General features: G+C 36.1%; 1 protein-coding gene across 1 annotated transcript; it reads left to right on the top strand.

The window, feature by feature from the left end:
• Positions 1-467: 467 nt before the first annotated feature.
• On the top strand, positions 468-5,898 carry gfi1ab (growth factor independent 1A transcription repressor b). The gene is made up of 7 exons (XM_055212452.2): positions 468-749; positions 2,783-2,984; positions 3,391-3,588; positions 3,829-4,223; positions 4,307-4,444; positions 4,557-4,722; positions 4,916-5,898. Exons 2-7 carry the CDS (start codon positions 2,873-2,875, stop codon positions 5,092-5,094), a joined length of 1,188 nt encoding a protein of 395 aa, XP_055068427.1. The 5' UTR covers positions 468-749; positions 2,783-2,872; the 3' UTR covers positions 5,095-5,898.
• Positions 5,899-20,967: the final 15,069 nt, after the last annotated feature.

Here is a 20,967-nt window from a genome sequence, read left to right as displayed (position 1 = left end):
TTGAATGGAGATGATACTATCTAAAAGCAAACTACTATTGATATGATGTTGGTACACTAATTGCCCACTTTTTAAAATTGCCAGTCCACCGAAATAAAAACTTTGCAAACCATTTTTTGTCAAAGTACAACGCACTACTGTGGTTTGATTGAATAATAAACGTTATTTAATATAAAGTATATCTTTCAGCAGTGTTTATAGAATGATTCACGTTGAATTCAGGTGAAAACGGAATGTTTCTGTGGACAGTTGGCTACAGAGGCTTTGCACACCTTTGAGTGTTTTGACGATAAAATAGCATTTGACAAAAAACAGCATTTGATATAGGCTTACGACTTCTGTGCCTTGTTCACTCTTTTCCATACACAAAAATAAAAAATACAAATTAACGTTATTGTTGAAATTTGTGTTGTTTACTAATTATAATTTGTAAATTAAATTAGATGCTTTATTTAATTAGATCATATTTAAATAAACAATGTTGCAGGTTTGGAATTATGTCACATTCTCATACAAGACAGATATAAAGGCTTCACTACGCTATGAAATTAACATAATCTGAAAGCACAGACCTCCTACACAGCATTACTGTTGAGCTGTGTCGCAAATAAAGTTATTCAGGAAGCTTTTTAGTCAAACGCGTAAAACCCATGAGATGGGCTGTGCGCTCTTTGACTTAAAACTTAAACTCCACGACAGCCTTGAAACAGACTAAATCGTTTTAGCCTACAACTTGGACAGCTTGAGCGGTAAGTTATGCGTACAATATCCTGTCAGCAAATGACTTTTAGACTAATAACTGTACTATAAACCGTAAAGCTTAAATCAGAGTTTCGCTGTATCAAATCACAGTTCGCGTGCTCCAGTTATGCATGAAGTTTCATTATAGCTAAACAAATGAGGGGTAAAATAAACTCTTTGACTCATCTCAGCACTACTTGAAAATGCGAATTATAAATGTTATAAATTATACTTACAATTATCAATAAATAAAATGATTACTTCCGACTCGAAAGTTGTATTTCTCTTGTAATAATATTTAATTCAGTATTTTGTCTTTAGGACTATTACAACCAAATGCGAATGGCTATTGGAAGACTTAACGGTTCTATTGTTCCTCATTTATAGCATATTAGTGGATAGGTGTATTTTATGTATGTAATAAATATTGCATTAAACCTGAAAAGGAAGGAAACAACGGTCATTTATATTGCTTTTTCTATTTTGTGTTTATTTTAATTCATTCTGCGTTGCTTTCTTTGTACAATACATACAATACGGCTATAGTATTGTATGTATTGTAATAGGCTATAGCCTACAAACAAATAATAATAATAATAATAATGATAAATAGGCCTAATAATAATAAAACACAATACATATAAAAAGATCCGTTTAAAAGAACTGTATTTAAAAATATGTATAAAGATAGAAAACAATTCTGCTATTACAGTGTTAAAACGGGTATGTATAGGAAATATCAAAATGCAAAGAGGTGTAAAAATACACTGCAGATGAGAGTCAGATATTGGCTAATAAAAATATGATTCTCGTGATGGAGGGCAAAGTTATCGTGAGATAATGTTTAAAAATCTGCCTAGATATTGTCTTGTGTTATTATGCATTATCGGTGTCCTATCTAACGAAGCCCGGATGCCTTGGGGTGGCATGTCTAATCGACGGAGGGCACATTGCGCTTTGATTTCCTGCGCTTCATGGTTGACCAGTGCAAACAGCGACTACTGCGGATCCTTAATTGTGGGATATGGCGGGGACAGCTTTCATACATTTTTATAGTTAAACAAACACATAAAAGCAAAAGTGCTTCAAAGTAGGGTAATAATTATTTTACAGTTGGGCAAATAAATCGAGATTGAACTTTTAAAACGACCGACTACAGTGATGTGCTCTACGTGAGAGGAGGAGTGAAACGATTCATTGACCAGACGGCTGTCACGAGTCAAAGGCAGGTGAGGCGTAGACTGACGGATTGCCTGTATATGGCTCTCACTGATTGTCTGCCGCACGAGCTGAATGTGTGTCCCTGTTGTGTCCACGACAGATTACCGGCGTCCACTCTGAACAAGGCACCTCTGTTCACTGAACCATCACGAAACTCGAGAACACAGTGTGGCGTGTGTGGACAGCTTTATTTCGATACATTTATTGCAATAGATGCTAATCAAATTGGTGGACACGACACCACATACTTGATAATACAGGTTAATGGGTCTCAGTTCAAGATCAATCAACTTAAGATGTGTGTTTTAAGAGTTACTCCTGTATAAATTAGGCTGTATATACCTGCAGTCTCATTTAAAATCATATGCTTATTTATGAAAAACAAGAAAATAAAAATAAAAGCAAAGCGCATTTTACTAAGCAAAAATTAATTTTTACATTTTACTTTCATTTTAAATAGCTATTATTGCTATATATAGGCTAACGTAAACCGTCAGGCTAGACGGATAATTTAGTAATCCGCACATGCAGCCTAGGTAGCCGTCTCCGTGTTTCCTCACCCCCTGCAGCTAGGGATTGAGTAACGCATTGATAAAGCAATGTATCACTTATCCTGATAGCCACAGTTCCCCCAGGACCTGTCTGTCCTATCAAAGAGGGCGGACCAATCACAGGCTTAAGGCTGGGTAGTTGTCCCTTTAAAGCACCTGTCTTCATAACACCTGGTAGACGAGAGAACTGCTTCACGCATGCTCCCACTCAGCCATATCCCCTATACAGACGCACTGCTCTTCAACCAATGATCTTCAAATCTTTTCAGAGATAAAAAGCCGCCGCATCCGTGGGTCTGACAGATTGCCTGATCATCATTAAATGACTGAGGACATAACAAGAAGGAATCAGAGACACAATGCCTAGGTCTTTCTTGGTAAAGAGCAAAAAAGCACACAGCTACCACCATCCACGATCTTTGGAGGATGACTACAACAGACTTGATACTATTTTAGCTCAAATATGTACAGGTATGTCAAACTTTCAATCTAACTAATAACAAACTATCAATATTCAATTTGTTAATAGTATAGATAAGATGTTAACTGAATGTGTAAATGTCAAACGGGTTTATTTAAAGGTTAACTATTTTTTTTAATAAATAACACATTTAATGATGCTAATGAATGCGCATTTTTTTTCGTTATTTTAAGTATTTGATATTGTATATTTTTCCGCAAAATCTTCAGATAAATATAGAGAAAAGAATGAGGTCACATTTATTTTTTTATTTTTAAAAGGAAGGTTAGGAGACGTCTGTAGTTTTAAATGGGATTTTTTTTTACACAATCGACCATACGATGCAACCAGGTGTTTCGCAGTTTTGAAATACACATTCATACAAAAATAATATTTCTTCACATGAACTCATAACAGAAAGCAAAACGTCAGACGAGTTAGAATGCTGTATGGACACTTTGACAAGCGACACGACCGGTGGATGTTCTCCAGATTCTCACCTGGATCCAGCTGATCTTTCCTCCAAGTCTCCTCTCAGCAGCGGGGAAAGCGGATGCGACCGCTCGTCAGATTACGAAGACTTTTGGCGACCCCCATCACCATCAGCATCACCCGGTAAGAGCAGCTATATTTCAAACATAAAGGCCTGTTGTATTTTTTTGTAAATTCATCCTATGTCAAATATTTTAATGTAATTTGTCTGGAAAATATCCGATCATAGCAGGACATATTATTTATTTTATTAATGAATCAACCAAAACATTTTGTTTGAGTTCATTCTGCAACACAACCATCACCCAACTATTTATCATATTTCGTTGTAAAAAAAGCTGATATATTATATGTCTCCAACAGAGTCAGAAAAATCATTTTCACCCTCCGTTGAGGAAACACAACCCTTCGCCGTCCCGTTTAGACCTTACGCGTGGAGCAGTTACTCTGGATGTGAAATAAGACAGCTGGTGCAGCACACTCTGAACCATCACAACTCTCTGGATTTGGAGCGGCCTACCCCACCAACCTATTACAATGACCGCGTGGTCGAGCCCTCACTTTTCACTGATCGAGGAACTGTCACGAGCGTTTACAACAGTTATGGCTCCAATCCCACCTTATTCGAACGCTCCACTGGCTCACTTTATGATGACAGCAGCGTGTTGGGAAAAGGAGCTGAGATGAAAGCCAGTTCCGACGTGATGTGTAGTCGTCTCCTGCTTAATGGCGCATACAAATGTATAAAATGTAGCAAGGTAAGGTGTAAAAAGAGTAGACTGACTTTTATAAATCATGCAGGCCTAGACTTATATTAAACATGGCCCTGTCTCCTCCACAGGTGTTTTCTACACCACATGGCTTAGAAGTTCACGTCCGCAGATCGCATAGTGGTACGAGACCTTTTGCTTGTGACATCTGCGGAAAAACGTTCGGACACGCAGTCAGTCTGGAACAACACAGAGCTGTTCATTCACAGGTGAGTTTTCTAATTTAGTTCTTATTTAAGGAAATCAAATGACAGTTGTTTTAAGAAAATTTAAACCAAATCAGTGTAAAGAAAAATAAAACTATGTGGTCTGTTTCAATAGGAAAGAAGTTTTGATTGTAAAATATGCGGGAAAAGTTTCAAAAGATCATCCACGCTGTCCACTCATCTCCTGATACACTCCGACACGCGTCCATACCCTTGCCAGTACTGCGGAAAGAGGTTTCATCAGAAATCAGATATGAAGAAACACACATTCATTCACACAGGTAAACAAATTAATCTGCAAAATGGAAAACCACTTCTATAGAGAAAACTGCAATTCAAATTGTTAATGTATAGGCTAAAAACTAAAAAGTGTAGCATTCGTTTAACGTTTGGTTCCATTCACTCTAAATTGGATTTATAATGAAAAATGTGTAGGCTATGTCTGAAAGATTGACATTGGATTTTGTCTGACAGGGGAAAAGCCACACAAATGTCAGGTGTGTGGGAAAGCTTTCAGCCAGAGCTCCAATCTGATAACACACAGTCGAAAACACACAGGATTCAAACCGTTTGGATGTGACCTCTGCGGCAAAGGATTCCAGCGCAAGGTCGATTTAAGAAGACACAAGGAAACACAACACGGACTGAAATGAGGAAACTTGCATTTTTGGACCCAGAGCTTTACTCAACACTATAGATCAATACATCTGAACTTTAATAGACTTTTTAATTTATCAAGCAACAAATGCTGTTTCACAAAAAATCAGTGTTTAAAAGGAGGCTACGAATAGAGTTTACATTAGTTATAGATGGCTGTTTATGCTTTGTGTGAGTTGCCTACGAGTCAGCAGTAGGCCAGCAGGTCTGGCAGCTTTTGTGATGGTGTACAGGCTATCATAGGAGATCAGTGGCCGGCTGCAAAGCCTTGCTAGGCACAGTGTCTGAACCCAAAATATTATCACCAAAATAATCAGAGTAGAAATATAACCGCCGCGAGAAAGGACATTGTATCACCCAAAATATCAGCTGAAGGAGAGAAAAATCACCGCACCTCAGAAGAATGCCACTTTGTTTTTAACGCTGCAGAGGTGATGCTGGCAAAACAAGCACTACAATAGACCGCGTGATTTCAGCAATAAAAGGATTGTTTGTGTACTGCTGCGCAACTTAATTGATTTGGCAACTTGTCGAGCCTTACACTTGTTAAACATAATGACAACAGCCTAAATTTAATTCTGGTTCGTTTTCTGATATATGAAGAGTTTCGTTGCAAAACGAGATAACTCCGTTTTTAACATTTTTGTCAAAACATGTTTATTATTCTGTTATCATATGTTATTATTTTGTTTTATGGTGCTACTTAGCTGTCTGTTTTAAGTTATGAAGGTTTAAATCAAAACAAACCAACTGCAGTTGAATGAATTGATATTAATTGGAATGCACAAAAAATATGAGATTTCTGAAAACAAACAAACGGAGTTATCTTGTTATATATATATATATATATATATATATATATATATATATATATATATATATATATATATATATATATATATATATATATATATATATATACAATTTATAAATATTTGTTTTATATCATTTACACTATTTATTGAAATAAAAATGTTAAGAACAATATTCTATCTTGTAAAATTGTTTCTTTTGTCTAACACTAGCCTACATTATACACAGATCTGCACTGGAGACTGCACGTGCTCACCTACGGGGCTGGAACACAATCTGTTAGTAATATTTAATCCTTTTTAATCAATATTAAATTTATTTTTGTCTGTTATTCATTCTATTTAAAACATTTGAATTATCCATTAATTTTACAGGATAAAACAGATGCAAACATGAATAACCTGATAAATTGTGTTAAAACAGATACCGATAAAATTAGACAGAACAAGACACAATTACACAAGGTTAATGATATCGAAGATATTTGTACATAAAGGTAGGAAATTAAAGACGAATGTGTGACAGAAATTGTGTTCTATCAGCAACAAAGACATGACAATCATTGAAGCCTCAAAACATTATTACTCAATTAGTTCATCTATAAAATTACGGTTTGCTCTTTGATAGGATATAGGTTATTCACTAACAGAAATATGTCAAAATAAGATAATTAGAAATGTTTAGATAATTTAAGAAATTAAAAAACAAAGATTTCAGCAAATGATTTAGGCTATATTTCTCGTTTAATTTGTAAAACCCGATATCCACTTTTAGCATACCGCATGGTTTCGTTTAGAATTAATCACAGAAGATATGGCTTAAACAATGTGAACAACTTTTAGAAAATCAAAATCGGAAATCAGATGTCGCTGAACTACATTTTCAATTGATCGAAAATTTAACAACACTGCCTCAAAAAATTAGCTATTGTTGAGAAAATTTGTGAAAAATTATCTACACAGAATATTAAATCAAAACATTAATTTGACTCTCGGTAATCTTAGCGTAGTCTACCATAAAATAGTTACCCCATTTTTATTTACACTCTAAACACTCGTGGATTTCCACTGTTAACCAAAGTGAGTGTAAATAAAGACAGTTTATTTAGCAGAAAGTGCTGTGCTTTACACCCGCGGAATAATAGGGAGGGGTCACTGCATTATGTCACCCTGCCCCGGGATATAACGTCAACTTAAACACCTGGCACATGAAATGTCAATAATATACAGTACGGTTATGTTTTCACTGATTTTTTTTGTTTCAACCCATGGTTGGATATACCGCTGGCTAAAACAACCCAGCATAGGTTAATTTAAACGGTCGAGTTTGTCCATATTTCACCCAACATTTTTAAAGTGTATAGCAGGGTAAAATACAGCTCAAATTTCTATTTCCCAAAAACTGACTTATTATTTGATGATCTGTCAGGCCCTTGGTCTTGTGAAAATGCAACCAAGAAACACCAAAGCATCCATATGGTTAAAATCACTGATTCGCAAGGATTGTTTCATGCATCAAATCTTATTGCATTTATGATTGCGCAAATAATAAATATTTTAAAACCTAAACCATTTGACTGAGAAGAACATGAAAATGCATATTTATTTGAGAGAAAAAGACAAATGTGCTAAGATGGAGAAAATCACAAAGACCTGTGAAACCAGGACTATATTTGATAGGTCATATTCTCATTAATTTATCCACTGTTGCTCTTGAGTTGTGTTTTATTTGTGAACCTGTTTGTGAAAACCCAGTTAAAGTATTTTTTGTGATTTACTGTTTATATACAATAAAGAACATTCTGTAAAAATCAATTTTTTTCCCTCAATTTTTTTAAACCTGGATTTCATAGACAAGGTGGCTAATTCTTATTAATTTGTACGACCACGTACATTTTTGTACGATTTGTCTTGACCCATGTGATGTTAGGGTTAAGGGTGGGGTTTTCTTATTGATTTTTTTCTATGACAATCGTAAATTTTTGCCTGATTAACTTGGTATGAATTCATGCGAATTAGCAAGCCAACTCGTAAAATATGTACAAGTTCTCGTAAGATCAGGCTGGACTTTGTTTGAAAAAAAAGAGAGACTGGTGTGTGTAAGAGTCAACAGTGTGGCAGTGGTGTGATGCATAAGTACAAGATTGCCTGTTCGCAGGTTTAGTTTAGTTTCCACCACAGATGTTTCAATCCTTTGCAGTTCACTCAGAAGGAAAGTGCAATCTGCAAGTGCACCATTAGGCCAGGCCAGATTTCAGTGAGGGTTTTAAGACCAATGGTCCATAGCCTCCAGGCATATCAAATATGAATAGAAGAAGTCCTGGAAAGCATTCAATCAATTTCAGTGAGCAAGTAATCAGAGCAGTTCATTCTTCAGCTTTAGAAACACCAAGACACAAACAAACAAAACAAATAGATATGGTAGTCTGTGGTAGTTAGTCACAAATGATTAATGCCTTGTGATTTTTCACATGGTGGTGTATTGGGGAAGCAGAACACATGGTTAGGGTTATGTAAAATTAATAGTTACACATAAAATGTGAATGATGTGTTTTAAAGTTTGCCTGGGTTTTCCCAGTTTTTAATTTCTTAATCATGTTTATTTCAGGAATTATTTAAGATAACACGTTTGAAGGAAATGAGGACTATTTTAGTGAATACTTACATCAGAATGATATGTTTTAGATAAAGAACTCACTATTGTGTTACACCACCATGCAATAAACACTGCACTTACTCAGTAATAGAGTAGAAAACTGCAGTTGCCTGACCTGCATTTGTTGACAGCATTAAGGAAACATAGGGGCAAAGTTATAAATCATTTCCAGATATCAACAATCATAATGACATCATCTGCTGTTATAAACACTTTAATAGAAAAGCTACATATATAATAATTGAAAACTGGAAATAGATGGGAGTGGATCGTGGGTAGTGATTAAAATAATTTTAAAGCAGACGAATCATGCAAACAATTGAATGTAAAAAGTATGTACAGTGCATATCACTTGTTTTTAAACAGTTAAAGGTAAATTAGACAATAATCTCATACTCAGCAGGTGACAGAAGAAACGCTTGGTGTTTGCACTTCTGTGACGGGGCAGTGGAAGTGTCTCGGGGAAACCATGCTCAGATAGTCTGTTCTTTTGTTGCGATGCTTTATTCATTATTTACCTGATCTGAAAAATAGACTGCAAGACAACTGCACAGCTGTCATCAGGCAGCGGGGCGGTGATACAAATTATTCATGATTTTGGAAAGAAAGGTAGATAGAATAAAGAGAGAGACTAAAGGAAAACTCACACTATCTGTGGGAAGAACAGTGTGCACGGGTTTACATGCATTAGGCTACGTAATGAAAATATAGATATTTATTTTTGACCTTAAAGGCCAGTATCATTAAATGTCCAAACATAGGCAGGAAATTGTATGTACAGTATATGAAATATTTATGAACTTTAAAAGGCTTACTAAAACCACTGATTAAAAAATTGATCAAGGGAGTTTTTAAAGAAACAGGAAATATTAAATAGAGCTAAAATATTGAGAAAATCAAATAAACACACAAACAGTCAAATAAAGAAATGGAATTTCTTATAAACTCTACATCAGGTCAGCTTGCCATAACATCTCAGTAAAGACTCAAGAGAACAGAAACCATTTTTTTTATCTGCTTTGGGATGTCCCAGCTGAGCCTGAGTAGGACACTTTTACTGCCCATACGGTACACTCTTTTGTTCTTATGTCCTTGTTGTTTTCAGGACTGTTTAACAAGATACGTCTCTGGAGTCCTTAAATTAGTCACTTTGAGGAGCCTTGGACTGGGAATATGTGTGCGAGAGGGAGAGAGAAACAAGGAAAGCAACATTTATCTGTGTGTGTTTGGGAATGGGGGAATTTTGGTAAAAATGGGAAAAACCATCAGTGATGGACACAATTGGGAGACATTAGACCTGGGTGAACGATCAAATGTGACCCGACGTTTTCCTTCAGGTTAAAGTCCTGAAAGCTTTTCCATTAGTTATCCTGCAGTGGGGCCGACCCCTGCTCAGCACGCCGTCAGCCAGGAGAGCCCCCACCAACCATTGAAAGGCGGGTTGAGTAGGTCGCTGCTCATTTAAACACGTGTTTATCTGCTTCATTTAGCATTACATATCACTACCACTATTTGAATGCCAGCTGTCAGTTAAAAAAGACGCAGGCGGATGTTAAATATTTGTTCCAGTTTGCAGTGTACCTATGGGTAGTTTACATGTATAACAGATCACTAGATTAAAAATAATATGATATTACAATACACTCTAAAAAATGGTGCTAAATAGCACTAACAGCTCGTAATCATAGGGGAACCATTTTTAGCACTAAAAAGCACCAAGAAGATCTGCAGATCTATAAGTGGCGCTAAAGCATGACACTGTTCAACACAGGTTCTACGTAGGTGATGTTAAGCACTAAACATGGTTGCCCTATGAATAGAAGCTAGTGAACCACTTTAAGTGCTATTTAGCACCATTTCTATAAGGAGGAATATGTCAGCTTTGTGGAAATGTTGTTAAACTTTAAAAGGACAATCCACTTTTTTAAAATAGCCTCATTATCCAGCTCCCCAAGAGTTAAACATTTGATTTTTTTCCCGTTTTGGAATACATTCAGCCAATCTCCAGATCTGGTGCTACCACTTTTAGCATAGCTTAGCATAATCCATTGAATCTGATTAGACCATTAGCACCGCGCTCAAAAATAACCAAAGAGTTTAGAAATTTTTCCTATTTAAAACTTGACACTTCTGTAGTTCCATTGTGTACTAAGACAGAAGGAAAATTAAAAGTTGCAATATTCTAGGCCGATATGGCTAGGAACTCTTATTGGCGTAATAATTAGGGATGCACCGAATCCTACGCGCATCCTTTTTCCATTAACAGAGTAAAACCCAATAATGAAGTAAACAACGTCCACAGCAGTGTATTTTTCATTTTATTTAATTTTAACTGTAAAAAAAAGGATAGCCAACATTATGCCAGGATGTCAAGTCGGAAAAACTATTTTGACAATTACCATAAGCCTATGCATAATGAAAGCGATGCGGCAAGCCTAGGGTTCGGGTTCGGTGGAAAAAAAATCTAGGATTCGGCCGAACCCGAACCCCGTCAAAAAGCCCAGTATTCGGCCGAATCCGAATCCTGGATTCGGTGCATCCCTAGTAATAATCCAGGACTTTGCTGTCGTACCATGGCTGCAGCAGGCTCAGTGATATTCCGCAGTGCCCAAAATAAGTCCCCTGCTATTGAAAGTTACACTGTGAAAAGTGTTTCTGTACATTAGTAGATTTAAATTATTCTTGTTTTTTAATCAAAATTTAAGTTAAAATAACAAAAAAAAGATGAATAATTTGAGTAATTCTAAATGAACACTTTATTGAGTAAATTCAACTTCATTTTATCATGTATAATCCACTTAAATTTGTAAGAAGGAAATTAACTAAATAATTTTGTGTTGGAACTACGTGAATGATTTTAGTAAACATAGCTAACTAGGCAGTAGACTCGTAGTTCCCAGCATGCTTTCATGGGACTGCATTTGGACAGTGAAATTTAAATTTAAACGCTATTTAATGTGTTTTTAACTAAAAAAAAGACTTTTAAGTGCTTAATGCATTTATCTTCGAGATTTAGAAGAGTTTTTGTTTCATCTTTAAGTTTTGTAGTTACCATTGGTCATAAGACTGGTGCTTGTGCATAGACTGCATGCTGAGGTCGCTAGAACTATTAGTTAACTCAACTTAATATTACAGTGTTTATTATACTTAAAAAAGGCTACAAGTTGACTCAACTTAAAACATCAAATGCAGCCACTTGCCTCAATTATTATAAGTTAGATTTAGGTATTACTTTTTACAGTGTTTAAAGGATAATTCCGGTATTTAACACTTTGAGTCTCATTTCTGGTTTCTTTTAGATGAACTACAGTGATGGACACTGAAATTTTGACAATGGGTCATGTCTTGACTTTTTGACTCGTTTAGAAGCGTCTCTTGACTGCTTCAGAATGGAAGTCAAGGGCCATGCACAAACATGTCATTAAAACAACACTTAACGTTCATTTTCACTGTGCTACTCACCGACTCGTTCGTGGTGTTTGTTGATGATTAAAAACAAGTACTGTAGCAAAATACAGTTTCTGTCGTGTTTTATTTGGCATTTTGTAAAATTCCATTGACTTCTCTTGGAAGACTCATTGCTCGCTGATATATCACTCCACCGCTCGGTTTCTCTCAGAAGAAATTTTTCCCATATTTGATGGCTCAGTGACCAACTTTAGGTTTCAAGTTGAGCTCGATTGTGACTGTCTATACGCTAGACACCGAGATCCGTTCAGCGGGCTTGTACGGCAAAGTGGTTGTCGCCATCAAGTGGTCGGGAGTGTGCTAACACTTCAGACTTAAATATAGAGCAGAAGTATATACACGGTTTTGAGGTATATGAAAAAAATAGTTCCACTATAGCAAATAACACAGAATGAAATCATACATATTTGTTTTTAATCATCAACAAACACCACAAACCACTCTGTGAGTAGCACAGTTTAGAAAATGAACGTTAAGTGTTGTTTTAATGACATGTTTGTGCATGGCCCTTGACTTCCATTCTGAAGCAGTCAAGAGACGCTTCTAAATGAGTCAAAAAGTCAAGACACGACCCATTGTCAAAATTTCAGTGTCCATCACTGTAGTTCATCCAAAACAAACCAGAAATGAGACTCAAAGTGTTAAATACCGGAATTATCCTTTAAATAGGAAAAATAGCGAAACTCTTTGGTTATTGTTGAGCGTGATGCTAATGGTCTAATCAGATTCAATGGATTGTGCTAAGCTATGCTAAAAGTGGTACCGCCAGACCCCGGTCGGATCGGGTGAATGGATCCCCAAACCGTTAAAATCAAATGTTTAACTTTAGAGGAGCTGGAAAATGAGCATATTTTCAAAAAAAGTGGAGTGTCCCTTTTTAATGCGTCTCAATCTGTGAAAATCCAGATTTTTTACATAAAATCATCCTATATAATGTAAAGAACATTCTGTGAAAATATAACTCTGATATCTTTAAAATTGCAGTACAGCTCTGTTTCATGAACATTTAAAGAGTAAGCTAATAGTATATGATTCCTGACAAAAACTCTAAAAGGATTCATGTTGGTAAAAGGTTGAACATAAGGAAACTCTCTGGTCAGAAATAAATACAATGTGACAGGCGAGCCCGGTCAACACAGCAGAATTAAAAGCTCTAAACTTTTAATGTAGGAGTATATTTGGTCTTCCAACGCAGATGCCCTCACTTATCTGAGCTGTCATTCAATTACTAAATGTAAAGTGAAAGTGAGTTTAAAAGCGCAAGTTGTCACACCTTTTTAGTACTAATCAGTTCTCAGGTTTTAAGTTTATTTACGTATCCTTAAGTCTTGGCTACTCTAGAGTCTCTTCCACCCCTATTGCCCAGCAAAAAAATAAAATAAATTTTTTTTTCTTGGAAAAACAGTTAATTAAACACTTATTAACTAACATAGGACAAGTCATCACCATGATATTTAATAGCAATAAAGATAATAAGAAACACACATACAGCAAATTCCTCATGTTAAAACTAGCCCCGATCTCCCCTACTTTTAGTGGAGAACATTACCATTTTGAAAGCTCTGTATGGGTCCACTTAAATCTCTTCTTTTAAATAAGATGATTTTTAGGTTGCACCCACAAAGGTTCCTAACTGATACAATTCTCCAGTTAACCAGGCCTGACTAAAGCAATGAACCTCTCTGAAAAATTCATAAGATCCATTTCAAAATAAACCAAGCCAAGCATAAGGATCCTGGAGGACAAAAAAGCTACAACAGCAAGCTGATGTGCGGCAAGAGAAAGAGAGAGAAACGAGAAGGGAGGCGTCTGTGGTGAGAAAAATGACAAAAGATTTACTCTCAGTAATAATAAAATATTTATGTTGAGGCATTCAAGTAAAGTTCCTTTTGATGTTCTGATTTAATGAACGATTTGAGGTTCAGATGGAAGTTTACTGAAGCCTGTGCTAATGTATGTTCAGGGGTCTGTGTAGTCATGTGTCAATCTGCAGCACCATCAAGCCACTATGCCATTTCTCAACAGATCTACCAGTCTGGTAAGTACTTTTGACTGTCCCTGAGGTCCAGCACACACACGCAAACACACACACACACACTCAAACACCCTCCTTCATAGACACGATACCAGACACAAAAAACACTAACGCATTTGCTCACTAACTTAGATGTGCTATGTTTCTAAACTGTTAATAAAAGGTTGTTTCATATAGTGTTCTTATGGGAACAGCTGTGATGGTATTCTGTTGTTGTGTGATCATCATGGCTGCTGTTTATTCTCTGATGGCCGGTGAAGTGTGAAAGGAACAAAATAGTGAGCTTTATCAAAACTAACACAACGCACATGTGAGCCAAATACTTTTTCACTCTCGCTGAGTTATTATAAATACTCTTTATTTATGACACAAGATTAAGATACTGCAATAGATCCATGTTATCCATGCACAGGTCAAGCACCCAGATGAACATTGTGTTATTTTATAGCAGTTGTTATTGGGAAATACAGACCTTTATCAGGTCTCAGGAACACAGCAAAACGAGTAAATTGAACATATTTAGGGTAAATCGTTGCTTTAATTATGTTAATTATGCCAGTTTGAACCCAACTCCTTAGAGATGTAATTACACTGCACACACATTTCTGTCTTTACATGTGTCCATCAGATTGAATGGTAAGTAAAACTGTTAAATAAAATGAATGCTCCTGTAATGCAATCTGTAACTTTATCCCCTCTATCGCCATCTCTGTTTGAAACCTAAAATTGCATTACATCTTACTTGTAGAGTTTGTTGGCTGTTTTATTTAAAATCACCATCATTGTAGTCAGTGTTTGCATTTCATTATCTCATTTGCATTGTAAAGGACAAATCCAAAAACGGCACATTTTTGCTTGCACTTACAGTGACCATTTTAACATGCTATAATAAATGATCTGTGGGGTATTTTGCACCAAACTTCACATATGCACTCTGGGGACACCAAATACTTATTTTACACCCTAAATAATATGACCCCTTTAACACTTTTGTGAGTCAAAGAAACTCATACTGTGTTAAAAATGTAACTATATTGAAAGTCTTCATTTAACTCTGATAACCCTACTGAAAAATCCAGCTAAGACCAGCATAAGCTGGTGAGCTGGTTTTAGCTGGTCCCCAGCTTGGTTTAAGCTGGTTTTGCTGGTGTAGGAAGCTGGTTTTGCTGGTGTAGCAAGCTGGTCTAGGTGTGTTTTGGTCACATTTTAAGCTGGTCTAGCTGGACTTAGCTGGTCATGCTGGAATACCAGCTGTCCCACCAGCATGACCAGCTTTGTCAGACTGGGAGGACCAGCGTAAACCACCTTAAACCAGCTAAAACTAGCTACCAGCTTATGCTGGTTTTAGCTGGATTTTTCAGTAGGGAAGCATTGAAAAAACGATTAATTCAATTTACTCAATTTTTAAGGTAAGTGGTTGCAATCAATTTATTTAAGATACATTTAAACAAAAGTTTTTTGTTTTGTTTTTCAAATTTTTTGTTTAAATGTAGCTTAAATAAATTGATTGCGACCACTTAACCTAAAAAATTGAGTAAATTGAATGAATTTTTTTCAGTGAGTGTGGAGCTATACAAATTCTGAAAAAGTTTTGAAATCTACTCTGTGACAGTTAATAACACTGGACTAGAGAGCTGTGTAATATTAGAAAGTCAAAAATTTGTAATGTATATGCAGCTAGTTGCCATAACTTACTGTATAGAAGATAAAGACTGAAAATGTTTCATGTTCATTTAACTTTGACCAAACTGTTGCCAGTAAATAACATAAATGTAAAATCTACAATAAGTTACTGGAAGCTAGTTGCCAGTAATACCCAGTAATACTGTAATTTCTACAGAAATGTTTTTACAGTGTAGACAGTTTAAATTTCAGCTGCAACAACATAAACAAGTGGCTTTTGTGGACCAAACTTAACTTTGGTTAGACTTCCATATAGAATCGGTAACAATAGAGCCCCTCTAGAGTAGATTATTTCTAATAACATGCAAAATAAATAACCTTAAATAACCCGTAAAATTACCTTAGTTCAAATTATAGTCTAAGAATTATCAACCGTATACACTGAGCTAACGTATACAATGTTAGCTACAGATCACTAAATTCTTGCCTGGCTGCCAATTCCATACATTAACCCACACCAGTGATGCGCGGGTTGATCCAAAATTAGCAGGTGCCTGCGGTCACCTGCGGTCACCTGCGGTTACGAGTCATCCAAAAATATTTTTAATGATATTCGGGTCGCGGTCAGTCGAGTCGTTTGAAATAAAGGTACCAGTAAACTATTTTAATCAATTACTACTTTTTAAAAATGCAGTCGGGTACAATATATGTTTTTTTGCTGTCCGAGTTGCGGGCAGGTTAGTTGAAAACGTCGGTAGGGTGCGGGTTGTTTATACATTGAGCTGTGCATCACTGACCCACACATAGCCCAATTTCTTAGTGGTAAGCCATAACAAGCTTGCTTTGATCCCAACCTGCCTCCAAAACACATGGACTCTGCGTATAGCTATTTCTTCTTCATGATGACAACAGTTAAGAAGCAGTCCAATTTGGCTGTCAAACCACAAACTTGAAAACACTGCCGATGAAGGGAAAATGTCTGTGCGAGCAGGATGTGTAAAGGTGTGCAAAACATAGCTTGACAAGCAAATAGAACATCCTATCATTGCATGTAGACCAAATGCACTGATTGGGCAAACAATATATAGTCCTGCAACTTCCACAGAAGATATGAGGAGCTCAGATGCAAAAGCAACTAAACGTCACCTCCGTCAAAAATGACATAATGATATTAACTGAATGCAGAATCCATAATAAGTCTGATAAAAATGCTAATTTACAAGAAAACATGTCAGACACACTTCTGCCTCTGAGCTCTTCATATAATTCCAACCAGCATGACAAAACTGCCTACCCTGCCTTTAACAGGAAAATAGAATAATTAATGACCATTAAACATTTTCTGTCATAAAATGGGATATATTAAAAATTATAAAGTCATTCTAGCTCTCTAAACTAGGACGAGCTAAAAGAGCAGCATTACAAAGACAAGGATCTGGGTTGCAGGGCTAGATGAGACTGCTAGTTTCCCCACTGCTGTATGATAAATCATTAATGATCACAACCAGTACCTGATCTATTCAAATCAACGCATTGTTTTTCCAACTGACTTTATATGCAGGCCAGCTACAGATGAAAGGAGGTAATAATCACATCTACTTTATGTTGTTTTTCTTTTTATTCACTGGGGCAGTACCAGTACATTCAAAAAGTACACCCTTAGCCTCCCTAAAAAGTGCATATTAGTACCTCAAAGGTACATATTGGTACAGAATGGATATCTCTACCTAAATGGTAAATATATAAAATCCTTATAAAAGGGTACCGTTTTTTTCTGAGAGTGTAATTTTCTAAATACTTTTGAATTCTTCAAAAAAAAAAAAACTATGTAAAAACTGTATTTAAGCTGAATTGTTGACTTGAATGACAGACCATGAAGGTGTCTTAGATGCATGTCCGGCAGATTTAAAGAATTAAAACTCTTATACACACTCATGGATGAAAGGAGAGAAGAGAGAAAACAAGCCTAAAAGCTTCCATCACCTCGGTAAAATCATGGGAACCAGTGCACAGTGTGTCAGCATCTCTAAACACCAGAGAATGAACAGGCTGACAAAATTGCTTTGACAGCCCAGTCACATGTAACATCTCAGTCTTCTTTCATCTGGGAATGCCCATGGATATGAAGGTGCAGGATATCCAGACTTTCCAGATTATTCACAGTGTGTACAGAAGTGACACACAGTGCTGTATTGATCACATCCAGGCATAATATCTCTCCTTTAGGAAAGCGTCTAGTGTTGTTTGTGTCACTTAAGGTTCTCACGCTGTTTGTATTGATTGGAAACAACTCAATACAAGCTATTGTCACGAAAATGTTGATTTACAAAAGAGCAAGCAGGCTTCAGCAATAGAAGCAATTATTGTTCCCTTATCCCCATGGCAGCAGTCTTTGGACTTCGGCAATGCTGCTTGGATATGTCATTTTTACATTACTGATGCTGCTTACATTTGGCAATATTATTGTTTCACTCTGTCAAAGTTGTTAAAGGGACACTCCACTTTTTTAAAAAGTATGTTCATTTTCCAGCTCCCCTAGAGTTAAATATTTGATTCTTACCGTTTTGGAATCCATTATGCTGAACTACCACTTTTAGCATAGCTTAGCATAATCCATTGAATCTGATTAGACCATTAGCATTGCGCTAAAAAATAATCAAAAAGTTTCGATATTTTTCCTATTTAAAACTTGACTCTTTTGTAGTTATATCTTGTACTAAGGCTGACAGAAAATTAAGAGTTGTGATTTTCTAGGCAGATATGGCTAGGAACTATACTCTCATTCTGATGTAATAATCAAGGACTTGCTGCCGTAACATGGCTGCAGGAGGCGTAGTGATATTACGCAATGCCCGAAAATAGTCCCCTGCCATTAAAAGTTACTAAGGGGACTATTTTTGGCTGCTGCATAATAAACCTCACGCCTGCTGCAGCCATGTTACAGTAGAAAAGTCCTTGATTATTACGCCAGAATGAGAGTATAGTTCATAGCCATATCTGCCTAGTAAAACACAACTTTTAATTTTCTGTCGGTCTTAGTACACGACGTAACTACAGAAGAGTCAAGTTTTAAATAGGAAAAATATCGAAACTCTTTGGTTATTTTTAGCACGATGATAATAGTCTAATCAGATTTAATGTATTGTGCTAAGCTATGCTAAAAGTGGTAGCGCCAGACCTGGAGGTCGTCTGAATGGATTCCAAAACGGTAAATATCAAATGTTTACCTCTAGGGGAGCTGGAAAATGAGTATATTTAAAAAAGGTGGAATGTCCCTTTAAATGTCAAAGTTGCCTTATTTTAAATATTAAGGTAAAACATCTTTGATACAGCATATCAAGCCTAAATTTCTCTCAGTACTAAATAAAAGTGATACAAAACGTTTGAAACGCATAGAAAAGCTACGGCAGCCGCCACAGGACAAACATATCATCATTGGAGACAACTTAGTAAAAAAGTTTGTCTGTTAAGGGCTTCTGAAGAAACATGGCGGTACAAAATGGCGACTTCCATATAAGGGCACCCTCTGTGTATGTAGATAAAGACTCATTCTAAGGTAATTAAACAAAACAGTTAATTACATAATTATTAATAATGTAAGGTCTTTATACACCACTGATAATATAGAATGTATATTATATTGCATTTCTGTCAAGAGATTGTTCAAAAAATTACACACTGCACCTTTAAGGCAAAACATTTCTTTCTCAACTTTTATGATCTAATATTCATATACAAAAAACCTTTTGTAAAACAAAAAGGTTCAGGTCAAAGTGCTTTATGGAACCATTCAACCAAAAATGATTCTTCTATGGCATTGTGTAGCACCCTTATTTAAGAGCATTTACAATAAAGGTTCACACTGTGGGGTTACTGTTCTTGCTACACCTACAATTCAAGCTTTAGTAGGTTTTATGAATCTGTTTTTCTACCTATTACCAATTAAATGTTTAGTTTTGTAACCTTCCACCCTCTAAACAAAATGTCAGTCCAGAGAAAATCTGAGTCATGTCCATGTAGATTCCACTGTCTGAAATCAAATGCAAAAGTACATCTGTAGGCAAGGCAGTAAAAGCTAAGGCATAGACTCTAGGGAGTGACCCCTAAACAAGACAGTTTTTCATGACATGCTCACTGGGGTTTGGGAAGGGATTTCGGCAGACACCATCAGCTCCAGACATGGCCTCTAGGGACCTTCAGGGACACTCTGTTGCCAAGAAATGGAAACGAAAGTGGCAGCGTAAACAGTCCTGCCACTTTAAAAAATACGAAGTGGGAAAAAGGTGAGCTATTTCAACCATTCTGTCTCAGAGTATGCGTGTATGTGATAAGAGGGAGCATTCAGCTGAAATATACCCTAGTGAGATTGCCTGTCTCATGTGATTTTTTTTGTTTTCCACATGCAAACATCAGTGATCACGAAGCAAAGCCATAATCCAAATATCAGGTAATGAAGAGATATCATGATTTATTCCTGAATGCTCCACTGAGAAGTCTATAGCTTGGAAACCTTGTGTCTGTCAGGTAGTTAGGTTACACTTTTGTTGTCCTGTTGCCTATTAAAAATACATGGATATATGATAGTAGTGCCCTGAGACGGGCCTACTACACACATACAGAAATGCAGTGAAATAAGATTCTTCATTTAAAAATGTACATTTGTTTTATTCAAGTGTTTGATGCAAAAAATCCAATTAAAATTTGAAAACGTTTCACCAGAACCAGATTACCACATTTACCAAGGCAACAATGTACAATAGACATTTACAAAGAGTGATAGGTGCTTTTATGTCTGAATCAAAGCCCAAAACTTAACCATCAACAAAGATGTAAATTCTCTATTTTAAGGCTTTATTGTGGTAAGTTTGCTCTGTAAAATCTTCTAAAATCCGACAATAATACAATACAGCAAGGTTGTAATTGTAAATTCAAAAGAGGTGTTAAATTATAAGAATCTGGTTGGTGAATCTATAGAGTTGCCTCTTCTACATACAAGTGCAAAAGGACAAGGGTTGATCATTTAAAGCAACAACCCTATTTGTCTGTCAACATACTATAAGAGTTCATTTTGTATGCCCTTAATTTTCATTACAGATTGTTCACTGTCAAAACACTAAATCAGCAGTCTTCAATTAGCTACGGGCAAATCTGAAGCCGACATGCAAACAGTTTGTCCTTTCCTGTTATATTTACATTGTGCCTTTTGTTAAAGCCTTTCACCACACTGTAATAGACAGCGCCAATTTTGCAGCTGCTGGTTAAATCCTATTGCTCA

This window comes from Misgurnus anguillicaudatus, chromosome 8 (assembly GCF_027580225.2).
Source record: "Misgurnus anguillicaudatus chromosome 8, ASM2758022v2, whole genome shotgun sequence".
In the NCBI taxonomy this organism is placed as follows: domain Eukaryota; kingdom Metazoa; phylum Chordata; class Actinopteri; order Cypriniformes; family Cobitidae; genus Misgurnus; species Misgurnus anguillicaudatus.
This window is presented reverse-complemented; position numbering and strand designations above follow the sequence as displayed.